The sequence below is a fragment of the Salmo salar genome, chromosome ssa15, assembly GCF_905237065.1.
Source record: "Salmo salar chromosome ssa15, Ssal_v3.1, whole genome shotgun sequence".
NCBI lineage: Eukaryota > Metazoa > Chordata > Actinopteri > Salmoniformes > Salmonidae > Salmo > Salmo salar.
Genome location: NC_059456.1, coordinates 90483888 through 90500101, shown reverse-complemented (window position 1 = coordinate 90500101; position 16214 = coordinate 90483888). Strand labels below are relative to the sequence as shown.

At 40.0% G+C, this 16214-nt stretch overlaps 1 protein-coding gene across 2 annotated transcripts; it reads right to left on the bottom strand.

Annotated features, from left to right (window-relative positions):
* Positions 1 to 391: 391 nt before the first annotated feature.
* On the bottom strand, positions 392 to 16092 carry ddx19a (DEAD-box helicase 19a). 2 transcript variants are annotated; one of them, XM_014146836.2, is made up of 12 exons: positions 15691 to 16092; positions 15296 to 15362; positions 15141 to 15185; positions 14909 to 15044; positions 14614 to 14706; positions 14226 to 14352; positions 13806 to 13920; positions 13392 to 13569; positions 3118 to 3355; positions 2802 to 2964; positions 2491 to 2682; positions 392 to 2385 (listed from the first exon to the last, which is right to left on the bottom strand). In XM_014146836.2, exons 1-12 carry the CDS (start codon positions 15745 to 15747, stop codon positions 2324 to 2326), a joined length of 1473 nt encoding a protein of 490 aa, XP_014002311.1. In that variant the 5' UTR covers positions 15748 to 16092; the 3' UTR covers positions 392 to 2323. The 2 variants fall into 2 exon arrangements, with proteins under 2 accessions (XP_014002311.1, XP_014002312.1); XM_014146837.2 differs by having other exon boundaries at positions 14226 to 14328; positions 15691 to 16080.
* Between the last annotated feature and the right edge of the window lie 122 nt (positions 16093 to 16214).

Sequence of the window (16214 nt, the reverse complement as noted above, 5' to 3'; positions counted from 1 at the left end):
AGACTGTTGGAAAAGTATTCCAGGTGAAGCTGGTTGAGAGAATGCCAAGTGTGTAAAGCTGTCATCAAGGCAAAGTGTGGCTACTTTGAAGAATATAAAATATATTTTGTTTTACACTTTTTTGGTTACATGATTCCTTGTGTTATTTCAGTTTTAGTGAACACAAATAAAAATAAAAACCTTGAATGAGTAGGTATCCCTAAACTTTTGACTGGTACTTATATAGTATATCTTTTTTTTATTACTAAAATAGTGCTTGTTTCCATTGTTCAACGGCAATTTGTAAAGAACCTTTGGCTCGATCAAGTCTGGCAAGGTGTGTTTTGCATTTTCATTCAACCATGTATATTTCAAGGGAAAACAAACCTGAATAATGACCAGACAGACATACTTTAGGTAGGTAATCTTTATTAGAGCAATAAAACCAAAAAGTGCAAACAAGTATAAGAGAATAGATTCAGCAGAGGCTATGTATTGCTTCCATAGCCAAGGTAAACACTCTAAACACTTAACAAGTTTAGTTCAAGCACAGTCCAAATATAAATAACATTCACTAAGGTGCAAAAAACATTATTAAAATGGTGTTTTGCTCAATAAAGCTTTTTTCTCTAAATAAATCTATTCCTAACAATTTAGGTACATTCCATACAATCTTATTTTACTTGGTAAAAGTGCCCAATTTGTGTCAGTAGACAGAATAAGCATGCCAATAGTTTAAGGAAAATATTAACCAATTCTGACTCAAATCTTCATGTTCGTTTCAAACCAATTGAATGTGACTGGAAACAAGTTTTGTTCACCAAAACAACCTTCCATCTGTGTTTTGCAGAGCCCTATTGGGAAAACTTAAAATACAAGATGGTGCAACCGCTCTAATACTCATAGTAATATTACAATGGAATCTTAGGATTACTGTGAAACACCCGTGTATCCAAACTATCAAGAATGTATTTAGTGTTGCAATACTGAAATGCTGTAAATCTCAAGGATTGTTAGTCTAGACTAGATTGATCATGAGTTGCCTTCTCATTAATAAGGAATGGACATTTCTCCAGTTTAGTTAGTACAGTACTTCTCATTTGCTCAACTTCAAATCACACAAATCAGCACAGCAAACTTCCCCCATTAGTCTAACTTTTGCAAAGTGTTCTGTTTTATTCAATATACTGTATAATGCTGCAAACAACCATATGGCCAATGCGTACACCTATGCATTCCTCTGAGGAGAGCACCCGATCAAGAGGGTAAAATATTAGTTTAGTGTAACCACTCAATAAAAATGATAGCAAATGAAAACCAACTGTAATCCGAATAGTCTCAAAGAGCAGAATATATGAAATCTAAATGTTTTGCATATTATTAAGGCATGGCTAACATATACTGTCATTTCATGTAAACATTCAAATAAATCCTTAAAGTGACTTAAGTCCAAAACCACAAATGTGACTCATTTCAGGAAACTAGACGTATGTATGTCGCGGGTGCCCACTTCACAGGAGAGCCATTTGAATGTAAACTTTTGTTTTTATTATCAAAATGCGTTTTTTGGGGGTCAGAAATGCCTTCTGGAACATGTGAACTTTCATGTGCCTTAATAAAATTTGTATGCCATCTGTAAATACAAATAATATTGTTAAATTACGAGCCTAGTTAGTTTAGCCACAGAAAAATGCAGGAACCTTCCCGCTAGCCATGATTGGCTGAGATAACGGATGGGCTGGACATGCAAAGAGATGAGTTCGGATTGGTCTGCCATGTAGCCCGCTTCTGTCTATAACATGAGCTGGTCAGTATGTTTAGGTAATCCTTTCTAACGCAGCTTTTTTTGATAGCTATCTCGTAGTAGAACTGCATAAGAGTTGCTTTCCACTTTCTGGAGGGTCGAGTTTTGAAATCAGTAGAACTAGAGTATGATTGCTAAGGAGATGGAGAAAATTCTGACGTATGATTGCAAATATGCAGATGGAGTCGAAACGAGAATACACAGAAGGTTGTTGTGTAAAACACCTGTCTCCGGATTACATCTTCAAACTAAGGCAACCATGGCATCCGTGACAGAGGGGGAGAAGCGTCCATCCATGTATATGGGTAAGAAAGTCTAGCTAGTTCCATTTTCAGATAATTATTTCTAATTTTGTCAGAAAGTTGTTTCATTTCAAGTTAAAGTTTACTGTTAGCTAGCTAGCGAACGTTAGCTGGCTGGTTCGCTAGCTAACCTTACGTGTATGATCTGTGTAGTAATATTATTAATGTGAGGCAACAGTCCCACCTGCATAAATATTAGATGCATTCAATTATGATTTATAAAAGGATAGCATCCTCTTCAGTTGCTGATTTTCTCGATTTCATCCAGATCGTCAGTGTCAAGTTTGTTTATCTTCTTATCTGTGGGGAAAAAAACGAGACGAAAGGTTAGGTTACTAATGAGAACACTTATATAGATCAATATGTACAATGTTGTAATTCATTGGTCTAGAGACAGAAACGTACTGAAATGCTCCTCAATTTGGTTGAGAATGTTCATGCTCTGTTTGCTGTCAATCATATTGACGGCAAGCCCCCTCTTGCCGAAACGTCCTGTGCGACCAATCCGGTGAAGGTATGTCTCGTTGTCAGCGTTTCCGTCTTTGTCCATGGGCAGGTCAAAGTTGATCACCACGGAAACTTGCTCAACATCAATGCCTATTGAAAACGAAAAGCATGTTATAATCTAAAATGTTCAATGTCAATGCGAAACACTTATCTTCCTACATAAATACAATTGGTTACATTTATCATGATTTAATTTTCTTGATATTCACCTCTGGAGCATACATTGGTGGTCACTAGGACTTTCTCTTTGCCCTCCCTGAAGCGTTCAATGATGGCTGCTCTCTGCTCAACAGTCATCTCCCCACTCAGCAGTGCCACCACATGGCCCTCTTTGGTCAGCTCAGCAGACAGCCAGCCAGCTGTCCTTCGGGTCTACAAAGGCAAAGACCATTGATTATTTCTGTTACTTTATGTACCATACAAACACCTTTATTTCTTTACTTTATTAGGCTAGTTTATGTACCATAACCCAAATCCCCCAGAAATGTAATTCCTATGATACGTTGAGAAGGAGGACAGACTCACGTGACAGAAGATCATAGCCTGGGCGATGGTGATGGCTCCGTAGATATTACAAAGGGCTGTGAACTTCTCGTCCTTATCATTGCAGAGCACGTAATACTGCTTGATGGTGTCCAGAGTCTCCTCTTCACGTTTCAGCTTGATGATGTTGGGGTCTGGCACAACTCTCTCGGCAAACTTCCAGACTGAGTCCTCAAACGTGGCTGAAAACAGCAGCATCTGACATTCATTTGGCAACATTCTGCGTGGGGTGGGGGAGGGAAAAGTCAGAGTTTCTCCAGGTGGATAATGAATAGATCCTTAGTATTAGCCATCATCATTTAGTTAGCTAAGAACACAGTTTATTAGCATCAGAAAAAGACAACAGGAAAAGTCCTCAAGATAACCAGCTGAAGAAGCTAAGGTAACTAATCACCATCAGTGGTCATTAAAGAGATGCTCCAGTACTTTTTTTATTTTTATACTTTAATTTTATTGTGGGAACACAAAGAAAGTACAAATAAAGAAAAATAAAAGAACAACAAAAAAGATCTGGCAGTTAGTGCACGTCATACCTTCATCATATTAGTTACATTGACATCTTTGAATTAGACCTTTTTCAAGTACGAAACCCATTTTTCCCAGTATTCCTGACCTCTCTCCTCTTGTGTTCTTAAAGCAAAGGTCATACGCTCCATGTGGTGTATTTCTTTACAATGTCTATCCATTGTGCCACTGTGGGAGGGTCTTTTTGTAGCCATTTCCTAGTGACCACCTTTTTACTGGCTGCCAGTAGGACCTTCAAGAGGTACTTTTCTCTATTGTGTAATTTATCAGGTATTTCACAAAAGCACAAAGTAATGAATGTTTGTTCTATGTCAAATCCCATTATTAAAACCCATTACAAATCCCCAATGTTAGATCTTTTTTCTCCCCAGTAAGTTTCGATTGCGGGGCAAGTCCAAAAGATATGAGAGTGATCCACCCTCGATAGGCCGCATTCTCTCCAACATGGATGTAGGGAGCCAGTCTGTTTTGATTTCAGTTTAGGTGTTATGAAGAAACGTACAACATTCTTCCAACAGAATTCTCTCCGTGACCTTGAGTTGGCGGTGCTTTGTTGAGTCTCTAATATGTTCAACCATGTTTCATCAGGTATTTCAATGTTAAGTTCCTCCCATTTCTTTTTAATATAGTTTGTAGAATGTTTCTTTGAGGATTGAATACCCAAGTAGAGATTTGAAATAGTTTGTTACTCCCCAAGTTGTATGCGTTAGTGAATACGTGGATTCATTTTGGAGGTGCTCGAGGGTCAGTCACTTTTAATCTCCCTTAAGAAAGTGTCGAACTTGTAGGCATCTGTAAAAATCTTGTTTATCCAAGCCATGTTTTTTTACTTAGGTCCTGGAAGTTATCTAGGTCCCCATTCCTTATAATTGTACTGAATGATGTGATGCCTTTCTGCGTCCATTGTTTAAATCTGCTGTCCTGAGTTGCAGGGATGAAGCTGGGGTCGTATGCGGGCCAACTCAGCAGTTTGATCTCTGTCTAAATTATTTTGCTTAACTACCCTAAACCATGTCTTCAGAGAGAAATGAATCCACTGATTTTGTCTACTGTATATTTCTATTACCATGTCCTTATTTCCCAAAACTGACTGTATGGGTATCTCTGTCAAAGTAGTCTCAATGTCTTTCCATTTGGATTTGTATTTCTGAATTGCACTGACACATAACTCTTTTAGGTTTGGTAAGGCCATACCCCCACAGTTTTTTGGTAATTGTAATGTTGTATATCTAATTGTTGGTCTCTTACTGTTCCAAATAAACCTTTTTATCCGTTTATCCCATTCCCTAAACTGTTTAGGTGGGATTTCTATGGGCAGTGATTGGAACAAATACAGTAACCTCAGCAGGATGTTAATTTTGATTGTTTCAAACATCCAATCTAGGTACACTTGAGCCTGGGTCTTTAAGGAATAACAGAACGTCATCAGCATACATGCATATCTTATGTTCACTGCCTCTTATTGTTATTCCCTCTAAGGTTGGGTCCTGTCTTATTGCCTGTGCTAATGGTTCGGGGTACAAGGAGAAGCGCGTGGGTGAAAGATTACAGCCTTGTCTTGCCCCTCGCTCTAATTTTATCGTTCGTGACAAATGTCCATTTATCTTTATTCTAGCGGTCAGACATGAATACAGTGTTTTGATGCACTGTATCACTTCTTAGTTGAAACCAAATCTTTCCATAACTTGGAATAGATAATCCCATCCCACTGAATCAAATGCTTTTTCTGCATCTAGACTGATTAATATTGCACTTGTCTTATTCTGAGTAATGTGGTCCATGACATTCTCCTTATATTGTCCTGTGTCTGCCTATTTTGTATGAAACCAGTTTGATCTCCGTCAATCAATTCTGGGATTATGTTCTCCATTCCTTTGGCTATTATTGATGCTTATAGTATATAATCCGTGTTAAGAATTGTGATAGGTCTATATGAACTGCATTCCTTCTTATCTTTACCCTCTTTTGGGATTACAGATATGATGGCCTCTCTCCATGACGGTAGGAGACCCCGCCCTCCCGCAGAGTCCAGTTAAAACAGGCCTTAAGTAGAGGTGTTAGTTGTTCTCTGAAGGTCTTGAACCATTCTGAAGGGAAGCCATCAGTGCCTGGAGACTTGTTTACTTTTAGTTGAGATATTGCTTTATTAATTTCTTTGGTGGATATTTCTAAAGTTAGTCTATCATTTTGCTCTGTCCCAATTGAGGGGAGATCAAGTGAGTTAAAAAAAATGCTCTATTGTCTGTGCATCTGCCTTCTCTGGTTGCTTGTACAGATTTGTGTAATATGATTCAAATGCATTCTGTATTTCATCTAATTTGCATGTGATCTTCTTTGTTTTAGGGTCTTTTATTTTGAAAATGGTATTCTGTGCTTGTTGTTTCCTGAGTCTCCATGCTAGTAATTTGGTTGCCTTTGAGCCTGCTTCATAATATCGTTGTTTCAGAAACCTGAGCTTTTTCTTTACTCCTTCTCTATAAATCTGGTCAATTTCCTGTTTTACCTTTTGATTCTCTCGTAATATAAGAGGGTCTTGTATTGACTATGAGATCGTTCTAAGTTTCTCAGGGTTTCCTGTCATTTCAACAGTTTCTGTGCTTTAATCTTTTTCTTGAGAGATGATGTGGCTATGATCTTCCCTCTAATAACTGCCTTAGCTGCATCCCACAATGTAGCAGGAGATACTTCCCCGTTATCGTTATTCTCCAGATAGATGTTCAATTCTGTCTTTATTGATTCCTTGAATGCTGGATCATTCAGCATGCTTGTATTAAGTCTCCATAGAGTATTTCTTGGTTTGCAATCAAGGTGTAGAGTAAGGTAAACTCCATTATGATCTGAAGTCGCTCGGCCCGATCCTAGAATCCTTAAGCCTGTGTCTATCTGCACTGTACATGAAAAAGTAGTCTAACCTGGAGTATTCAGTGTGGCGGGCTGAGTAAAAAGTATATTCCTTATCGGTCTTGTGGGTGTCACGCCATACATCGAGCAGTCCTAGATCCTGCAATATCCTATTGATCTTTTTAGCAACTAGACTTATTTTCCTATTTTGATTTGTGCTGTCCAATTTTGAGTTTAAAATTGTGTTAAAATCCCCTCCACATAAGAGTGCCAGAGGTTTCTGTGGCAATTAAATCAAACACCTTCCTGTAGAAGACCATGTCCCTCCCTGAGGGTGCGTATACATTAAATAATGTAACTTCCTTGTTATCCAGTTTACATTTCACAAGTCTAAATCTACCCTCCTTGTCTTTTATTTCTGACATAAACTCAAAATTAACTGAATTTGGGATCAAGATTGCAACCCCCCTTCTACCCATTTTGTAAGAAGAAAAAAAAAGTATTCCTATATCCCATTTTCTTGAGTTTCTCGTGTTCAGGTGTGGATAAGTGAGTTTCCTGCCAGAATAGTATGTGAACTCTCTCCCGTTTCATCTTTGCTATTACCTTACTTCTCTTGATGGCACTCCCCAGTCCGTTTACATTGAGACTTAGGACCTTAAATTCCCGAAGATGCATCGATATAAATAAAAAGACCTGTGCACCATATCTGCCTGCTTATCATGAGACTAAAAATGAACGAAAAATCAAGAACGATAATAAAGTAAACCAAAGTGGGAAAATACTTTGGTATTTGGACTCCCATGTCAGAGGACTGTCTCTTGCCTCTGGGGTTTGAGGGGATGAGCCTGTCCGCAGGAGGGGCCCCTTGCTCAGATATGAAAATGCGTGACGTAGTCACAAACAAGACCTGTTGGAACCGAAAATAATAAGGGTGCCTATTTCGTCGCTTATACACATCGGTTAATTACAAGTGAAAACTATATCGGTTATGCGTGCATATCATGAATCCTCCCCTTGATATGTCCTTCTGTCACCCCGTTGTCAATGTGTCATTAATACTTAGTTCATATACATGTTATTAACGTGGCGCTACTTAGTGTGTTCATAAAGAACACTTTGGCTACTCACCCTTGTTCAGCATTGGGGGAAAATAGGGGAGATATTTTACCTATTGTAATGTCAACCGTAACAACCCAACGTCTTAACAGCTCGCGGTAACTATTCATTCTGTTAAATCCGATTCAGTTTCTTCTATCTTCCCGTTGGAAATGCCTGAGTCTCTCTCGGATGTGAACGTCCTCTCGCCGAGGTGGTTTCCCTCTTTCTCCATGGCTCTGCTTGTCGACAACGATCCATGGGAGAGCCTGCTCGAGTCTTTCCGCCGGGGATGTCGCCTTTCTCCTGGCGGTATACTCCACTGGAATGCCCCTCGACTTCAGGTCCTCAACCGCCTCGTCTGCATGCTCGTATGTAACCGGGCCATTTTCCAGAAATACCCGCATTTTTGCCGGGAATGGTGTTTGGAAATGAATACCCTTCTCTTTAAGTGCTTTCTTAATGGGGGTGTATTCTTTCCTTCTTTTCAGTATCTCTCCTGCATAGTCATGATCAAAGAACACTCATTGGCCTTGGAAGTTAACAGGCTTTTTCCAGGTTGCATGTAAGACTTTCTCTTTGACTGAGAATTTTAGGAACCATACTACTATGGATCTTGGTGGGGCGCCGCTGGGGGGGTTTTGGGGCCAGAGCTCGGTGTGCTCTCTCGATTCCCAGGTCAGTTTCGTCTTCAAGTATGTCTTTGAATAGACCCTCCACGAATTTGGGCATAGAGTATTTTTCTGCGCCCTCTACTACGTTATAAAGTCTAATGTTTCGACGTGAGAAACCTTCGAGTTCTGTCACTTTTGCCTGTTGGCTTTTCAGTGACTTCAAGTATTTCCTTGACTGTGGAGTTCCATGTGTCCGTTTCCCCAATGCGCTGTTCTGCGTCTCCCATTCTTGTAGATATGCTGTGAAGTTCCTTTGTTTTCTTCAAGTTTCTGGTTAATGTCCTTCTTGAACTCATTTAGTTATTTTCTTACATCTTCTCGAAGTTCCTCTCGTAAGCCTGTGAGCGCCTCGCGCAATTCCTCCTTTATCCCCTCACGAAATGAGGGTTCTTTTGCTGCTGCTGCTGCTGCTATCTTATTTGCGCTAGCATTAGCCATTTCGGGTTCATCGACGATTATATCTTCTGCTGTCTTGTTACGGGCTGTTGTAGTTCCGCGACCTTTTCCTATTTTCCCCTTTTCCATTTTGCGTAAGTTATTACAATGCTCAGAGTAAATACTTGAATTTAGGGGGGGGAAATACCCAACCAATGTGCATTATGAAAAACTAGGCAGCCATTTCCTAAGTTGCGTCACCGGAAGCCAATGCTCCAGTACTTTTGTATACTTTTCAGACAGTAGTTCTGAAAGTAGTGCTCACAAGATAAAAGTGGTCCCCGAAAATTGTTTACTAGGTCACACGTGCAGATACAGTATGTGCACCACGTCATTGCTCTCCCTCTCGTTCTACTGTGTGTGCATCTTCCTAGCTGTCACTCAAATGGCGAGGGGCTGAAGCTTTTTGGTTGAACTTTAATTGCTAGGGGGCTGGCCGACGTGGGACAAAATGTTGGGAAAATGGTGCAGTACAGCTTCCAGAAAAACAGTATCTTTCAAACTAGGGATTTTGCAGCGAATTGAGTAATACGGTATTTCTGCTTATAGAGTAACTTCATCGGGGTAGGGGGCAGTATTTTGACGTCCGGATGAAAAGCGTGCCCGTAGTAAACTGCCTGCTACTCAGGCCCAGAAGGTAGGGTATGCATATTATTAGTAGATTTGGATAGAAAACACTCTGAAGTTTCTAAAACTGTTTGAATGATGTCTGAGTATAACAGAACTCATATGGCAGGCAAAAACCTGAGAAAAAAATACAACCAGGAAGTGTGGAAATCTGAGGTTTGTAGTTTAAGTGATTGCCTATCTCATACACAGTGTCAATGGGGTCATTTTGCACTTCCTAAGGCTTCCACTAGATGTCAACAATCTTTAGAATGTTGTTTCATGCTTCTACTGTGAATGGGGAGAGAATAAGAGCATATGGAGTCAGATGACTGAGAAAATGACATGAGCTCAATGTCGCGCGCTCCCGTGAGAGTTAGGTGTGTTCCTTTTCATTTCTGAAGACAAAGGAAACGTCCGGTTGGAATATTATGGAAGACTTATGATAAAAACATCCTAAAGATTGATTCTATACATCGTTTGACATGTTTCTATGAACTGTAATATAACTTTTTTGACTTTTCGTCTGAACTCACTGCGCGAGCACAGTGGATTACTCGACTGAACACGCGAACAAAATGGATGTATTTGGACATAAAGATGAACTTTATTGAACAAAATGAACATTTATTCTGGAACTGGGATTCCTGGGAGTGCATTCCGATGAAGATCAAAGGTAAGTGAATATTTATAATGTAATTTTTGTCATTTCTGTTGACTCCAAAATGGCGGGTATCTGTATGGCTTGTTTTGATATCTGAGCGCCTTACTCAGATTATTGCAAAGTTTGCTTTCGCCGTAAAGCTTTTTTGAAATCTGACACAGCGGTTGCATTATGGAGAAGTGTATCTATAATTCTTTGAATATTTTATCAACGTTTATGATGAGTATTTCTGCAAATTGATGTGCTCATTCACCGGAAGTTTTGGGAGGCAAAACATTTCTGAACATTACACGCCAATGTAAAATGGGGTTTTTGGATATAAATATGAACTTTATCGAGCAAAACATACATGTATTGTGTAACATGAAGTCCTATGAGTGCCATCTGATGAAGATCATCAAAGGTTAGTGATTAATTTTAGCTGTATTTCTGTTTTTTGTGACGCCTCTCTTTGCTTGGAAAATGGCTGTGTGGTTTTTCTTGTCTAGGCGCTGTCCTAACATAATCTAATGTTATGCTTTCGCCGTAAAGCCTTTTTGAAATCGGACAATGTGGTTGGATTAACGAGAAGCCTATCTTTAAAATGGGATATAATAGTTGTATGTTTGAGAAATTGGAATTATGAGATTTTTGTTGTTTTGAATTTGGCGCCCTGCTATTTCACTGGCTGTTGAATAGTGTGTCCCGCAAGCGTACCACATACCCCAGAGAGGTTAAGTATTGTCATGACGTTGGCCTGTGGGTAAGGTTTATGACCCCCCCCCCATAAATACCTTTCTCCCTTCCCCTCTCTGACCCTACTGAAGGACTTGAATAGCCTGTGTTAAATATAGAGAGTCTGGGAACATCAAACAAATGGGGAAAAGGAACCATATTTTGGTAATAAAACCAGTTGGAAATATGCTTTGGAACGTAATGAGTATGGATTTCATTTCAGTTGTCATCTGAGACATTATGACTGATGACAGGACGACATAAACTGTACCTGGGAAAGTATCCACCCTCTAGTTATCAGAGTCACATGGAATTGTTATGCAATTGAAATGTTTGATATTGAAATTGTTTGTTAGGAGATTAAATGTAATTTTAGCTTCCAAATGAGAGAATTGGGTTTTCATACGGAAAGTGCCCTGCTTGATCAGTGGCCCAACCCTGTGAAGAGACAGGGGTTATAAACGATGAAACACCTCCCTCCCCCTCTCTGCTATATAAGCCTTTGACGAAAAGATAACCACGTTGTTCCAGTACGGGAGGTCTGCAGCCTCTACGTTAGAAGGACACACATGTCAAGGACAGAACTAAGCCAACCTCGGCGTGAGCTATGGTATGAACTGGTATGAACTTTGAGCTTATTCACTACAGAAGTGCTACTTCCTAGCCGTTGAGTTAGCAGCGGCCGCTGTGGACGTGGGCTAGGAAAGGACGGACGACGGATCCAGTCTAACAGACGGACGAAGATACCACCACCTATCCAATTTACCACCAGAGACATTCTTCCGAGTACGGAAGGTCTGTTGGCCAACCCGGCCAGCATCTACGACCAATCTACCGAAGCGCAGCTCAGAGTAAATATTTATTGCATTTTCCTTTTCCAAATGGGCAGTAATTTAGAATGCATAAGATAATGTATTTACGATAGCATAGCTGCTGTTTCTGTGTTCCTAAATCTTCCCGCTCTTTCATTCAAGCCCAACCCCCTTTCCTTTGTGTAACCAGCTTTCATACAGGTTCCGTTCACCAGGGGTGAATTCTGTATGACATCATTGTATTCTGTGTATTTGTAATTCTGTGTGATTAGTTAGGTATTTAGTAAATAAATAATTAAACCCAATTTTGTATTGCTGATTCAACTTGTTAGCCAGGGTTCGTGAAGATAGCCAAGAATTTACAACTTTCATTATGAGACTGAAAATAAGATAAGGGTTAATATTGACTGCTATCGATGTAAAATATTACAAAGTATTTTAAGAGTTTATTCGGAAGATAACGGCTCTATAAACGTTCTTCCGTGGTGCCCCGACTTTCTAGTTAATTACATTTACATGATTAGCTTAATCAGGTAATATTAATTACAGAGAAATCATTTTATAAGTTAGCATGTCATATCACTTAATCCGGCATAGCCAAAGACACGACAGTATGTATGAACTACACATTGACACATCCAGCCAAAGCAGGACGTTTAAAAAAGACATGCTCTAGAACTTTGGTGACTACGATGTCTTTAAGAGCCCTTTTACAGGTGCTTGTAAACAAAGATGTTAAGTCCCCTATATGGCGGACTTCGAGTGGTTCTGAACCGGTTCCGACTGGTCTGCTCTCTGCTACCACTCTCATACAGATGACTTGAAGAGTCAGGTTTCAGACCCTACATTTATAGGGAGTGACACGTCACATTTTCTGGCCTATCCAGGCAAAGGAACAATTTCCTGTGCCTGTGAAACTCACAGCTATGCTTGCAATAGCACATATGAAGTGGGAGACTAGCGGATACAATAAAACTTCTATCTCGCTGTGATATTCTCAGCCGGATTGAGCTCTCAACATGAAAAAAAAACCAAATCATGTCATAGAATTTAAACAAGACCACTTTCTATAGGTCACAGACAAGCTGAAGTTGTAACGATTCTGCACAAATCTGAATGGTGTCTATGCACCGCTCAGTGGACGTTTAGAATTCTATTCAGTTATGTAAAATAGTGCCAATATTGTACTGTCACTAAGTCTGATCATATTTATATGACAATTATAAGGTGAAATCTATAGTAAGTTGTTTACAAAGTACTTTATTTAGAAAGTATCATTTCAAGCCCTATTGCCCCACTTTTGTTGAATAGAAAAAATAGATTTTTCATATTTTCCTAATATTTGTACTATGTACTTGAGGTTGTGTCCTCAAAAGTGAGTACACCTCAACAATTTGTAACTATTTTTACCAGAAAGGTAAGTTCCCAAACTTTCTAAAACTAACATTACCAGTTATTGTTTATGGACAACTCATGAAAGAATATATTTGCATATGTCTATTTATGCAGAAATAAAAATGTTGCCCTATCATTCAAGAGGTTAATGTTTTATTTTATTTAACTACGCAAGTCAGTTAAGAAGAAATTCTTATTTACAGTGATGGGCTAGCCCGACCAAACCCTAACGCGCTGGGCCAATTGTGCGCCGCCCTATGGGACTCCCAATCAAGGCCGGTTGTGATACAGCCTGGAATTAAACCAGGGTCTGTAGTGACGCCTCTAGCCCTGAGATGCAGTGCCTTAGACCACTGCGCCACTCGGGAGCAATACATAATAGCAACACTCATGTAATTACTGGCCTGCAAGACGAGCTTGTCTTGTAGAACTTAGGTTATGCTAAATGAGAGTACTGTACATTTACAACTTTCAATTTATGAGAAAACTCACCTTTGGATCCGGATGCTCTGGTCCTGGTGACCTTGTGTGGCAATCATGACGTCAGCCTCGTCCAGGACGAAGACGCTGATCTTCTTGGGGTCGATGATCTTCAGTTTGGAGCACCAGTCTAGGACCGTGCCAGGTGTCCCGATGACAATTTGCTCCTGAAGCTTTGTCTCTCGGTCCACTGCTCAGCACCCAGAGACATATAGGACAGTTAATTATGATTCTCATTAGCATCTTTTACAGAACATCCACTTTATAATACAACTTATGTGGCATTTGCTTCATTGAATGTTATGCTCCCGCCATGACATTTGTGTGAGAGCACCGGCATTGATTACAATTTCCCCAGTGAAATTATGCACCATAACATTACAGACTGTATTCAGAAAATAAAAGCATGAATGTTTTGACACTTACATTTATTGCCACGAATGGCATATGCCAATTTGACCTCAGGATAGAATTTCCCCATCTGTTCAATGACTTTACCAGTCTGCAAAGCTAGCTCGTATGTTGGGGCAATGCAAAGACACTGAGGGGGCAAAATAAGGAGTTTCAGTAATATGAGGCTTTTATCTATAAAATCAACAAACTAAAAAAGCAACACACTGTGATGGAAGTGTTCTATACTAAGGCACTTTCCTTTTACCTGCTACCCTGATCTGCAGTCGCTCTTAATAAAACAAACAAACCCATAAAAATTATTTCTGAACTTGCTGATTACCTGACCTCTGAGTACCTGTATCAGAGGTCTAGCCCCACAGTTCAAGACCATAGCCCGAGTAATGCGAATGGCTCCAGTATATATCAGTGCTGAAGATGGAGATGTCAACTCACCTGAGTCCATTTGTTAGCTGGGTCAACATGGCTGAGCATGGCCAGCGCAAAGGCAGCTGTTTTACCTGTGCCGGACTGTGATTGGGCAATCAGGTTCTGAGGTCTGGAACCAGAGGGATAATACACACTGAAGAGAGAACGGGGGACTAAAAGGTAGATCATGTAGATTCCATTAATTTCACATAAAAGTCCAATCAAACAACTATATTACTGTATACATAAACGTGATAATGGTTAATAACTAGTTTGACTACATCTGACTGAAGGTTAAAATGAAATGTTTAATATCAGAACACACAACCCCTTCAAATATGCAGAATATCTAGGCTATTTCCTCTTATTGAGCTTAATCACAAGGAGCATTGAGCTAAATTAAATGGGTACTCACGGTTCTGCCAGCATCATGGGCAGGGCATTCTCCTGGATCTTAGAGGGTCTGTTGAAACCCATGTCATACACTCCTCTTAGCAGCTCATCTTTCCTGAGATGGAAGAACATTTAAAAGACCACATATAAAAAAGGCCAACCAAACATGTTGAACACCACACACGATACTGCAAAAAAGTTATGTAGATCCTAACTCAGGTTTAAATACACTTTATAGTGTAGGTTTTATGTGTGGTAGGCCTATTCACATTTGTAAATGAGTAAGCAATGATGAATTTGAACACGAGATGACGTACAGTCTCAGCTCTTCAAATGTCTTGACCGAGTAAAGAGGAGAGTTCGGATCCCTCTGAAGAACCTCTACTTGATTGGTTGTGTTCACAAGGCTGGTGTGGATCATCTTATTCAACAACGACTGGGCTGCTTTGTCCTCTACAAGGCAAGAGTGACAGGTGAATGGCCTGTTGTAGTAATTGAATGGAGATATGATTATGGGGAGATTAAAATAAACCCTGGGAAATCACACACCTTTTTCTTCCCCTTCGGTGCCATTCTCCACTTGTTTTGTAGTACCTGAAGGAACAACAAAAACTCATCACCCCATTTTATCACAAATAGGTCATAAACAATAATACATGGATATCACGTGCAAAGTTTTATTATTGACACCCCAGTGATTATACCTTTTGCCTTTCTAGGTGCAGCATCACCTCCACCTCGAGGTGGAGATCTTATCACCAAGGAGCCGAACTTGTATGAGAAAGAAACATGTTGTTAGTACGCAAATATCTACGTTTTCCCTCATCAAATATTGGCAAGCACGTGTGTCTGCACTGAAGTGTCAAATTATGCCAACAACTTCAAAGTCATAACAAACACCGCTAGTCATTCAGGTGTCACCATCAGCACATGGTTAGCTAGCTAACCTTTGACAGTTCAGCCACAAATTGCCTCTGCTACAGTTGGCTGCGCTAGCAAGCTTGCTAGGTAGCAGCATAAAGTCTGATGCTTTTCGTCATGCATGGTTGGGAATTCAGCTAGCTAATAAGCTAGCGAAACATTTGCGGAACAAACTTACAGAGTCAGTCGTAGATTCCTGTTTATCGACAGCCAGAGCCCAGGAGTCAGTAGCCATTGTTCACGTTTAATGTATATTATTTTACACCAATTTTCAGCTACACAACAAACTATGAAATGAAGCTGGGCGTCGAAAGGGATGCTGCTGCCGCTGTTGCGCACCTAGCTGCACTCTTTCTGATGGGAACTCGGAAGTGGAATTCTGAGTTCCCATCAACTTTGTTTACCCCATTAGTTTATGTTGGCCTTCGTTGAAAATGTGCAATACTACAGGCTCCATTACAATAATACAATCTGTTATCAGATAAACAGGTTTGGCTATTGTTTTGTTTATTAATCGTCCACTTATTACAGCTATAAAGGATGTGTAATTTCTAGCTAATTTGTTTTTTTCTTTTTGATTTGTCATCTGGTCCCAGAAAATCTGAGTAGGAGAAGAGATGGCGGTCCTGATGAGTGACCCAGCCAGGTAGAGACCTGCCAGTCCACATAAAGAGAGAGGGGGAGATGAGGCCGGAGGGAGGG

What these genes read in the sequence shown, in the direction of transcription:
- ddx19a (XM_014146836.2), bottom strand. Translation starts at nt 15,747, where the DNA reads ATGGCTACTGACTCCTGGGCTCTGGCTGTCGATAAACAGGAATCTACG. An exon ending in ACATTTGAAGAGCTGAGACT is followed by an intron (nt 14,707 to 14,908) that starts GTACGTCATCTC and finishes CTTCCATCTCAG; the next exon opens with GAAAGATGAGCTGCTAAGAG. An exon ending in CCCATGATGCTGGCAGAACC is followed by an intron (nt 14,353 to 14,613) that starts GTGAGTACCCAT and finishes TTCTCTCTTCAG; the next exon opens with TGTGTATTATCCCTCTGGTT.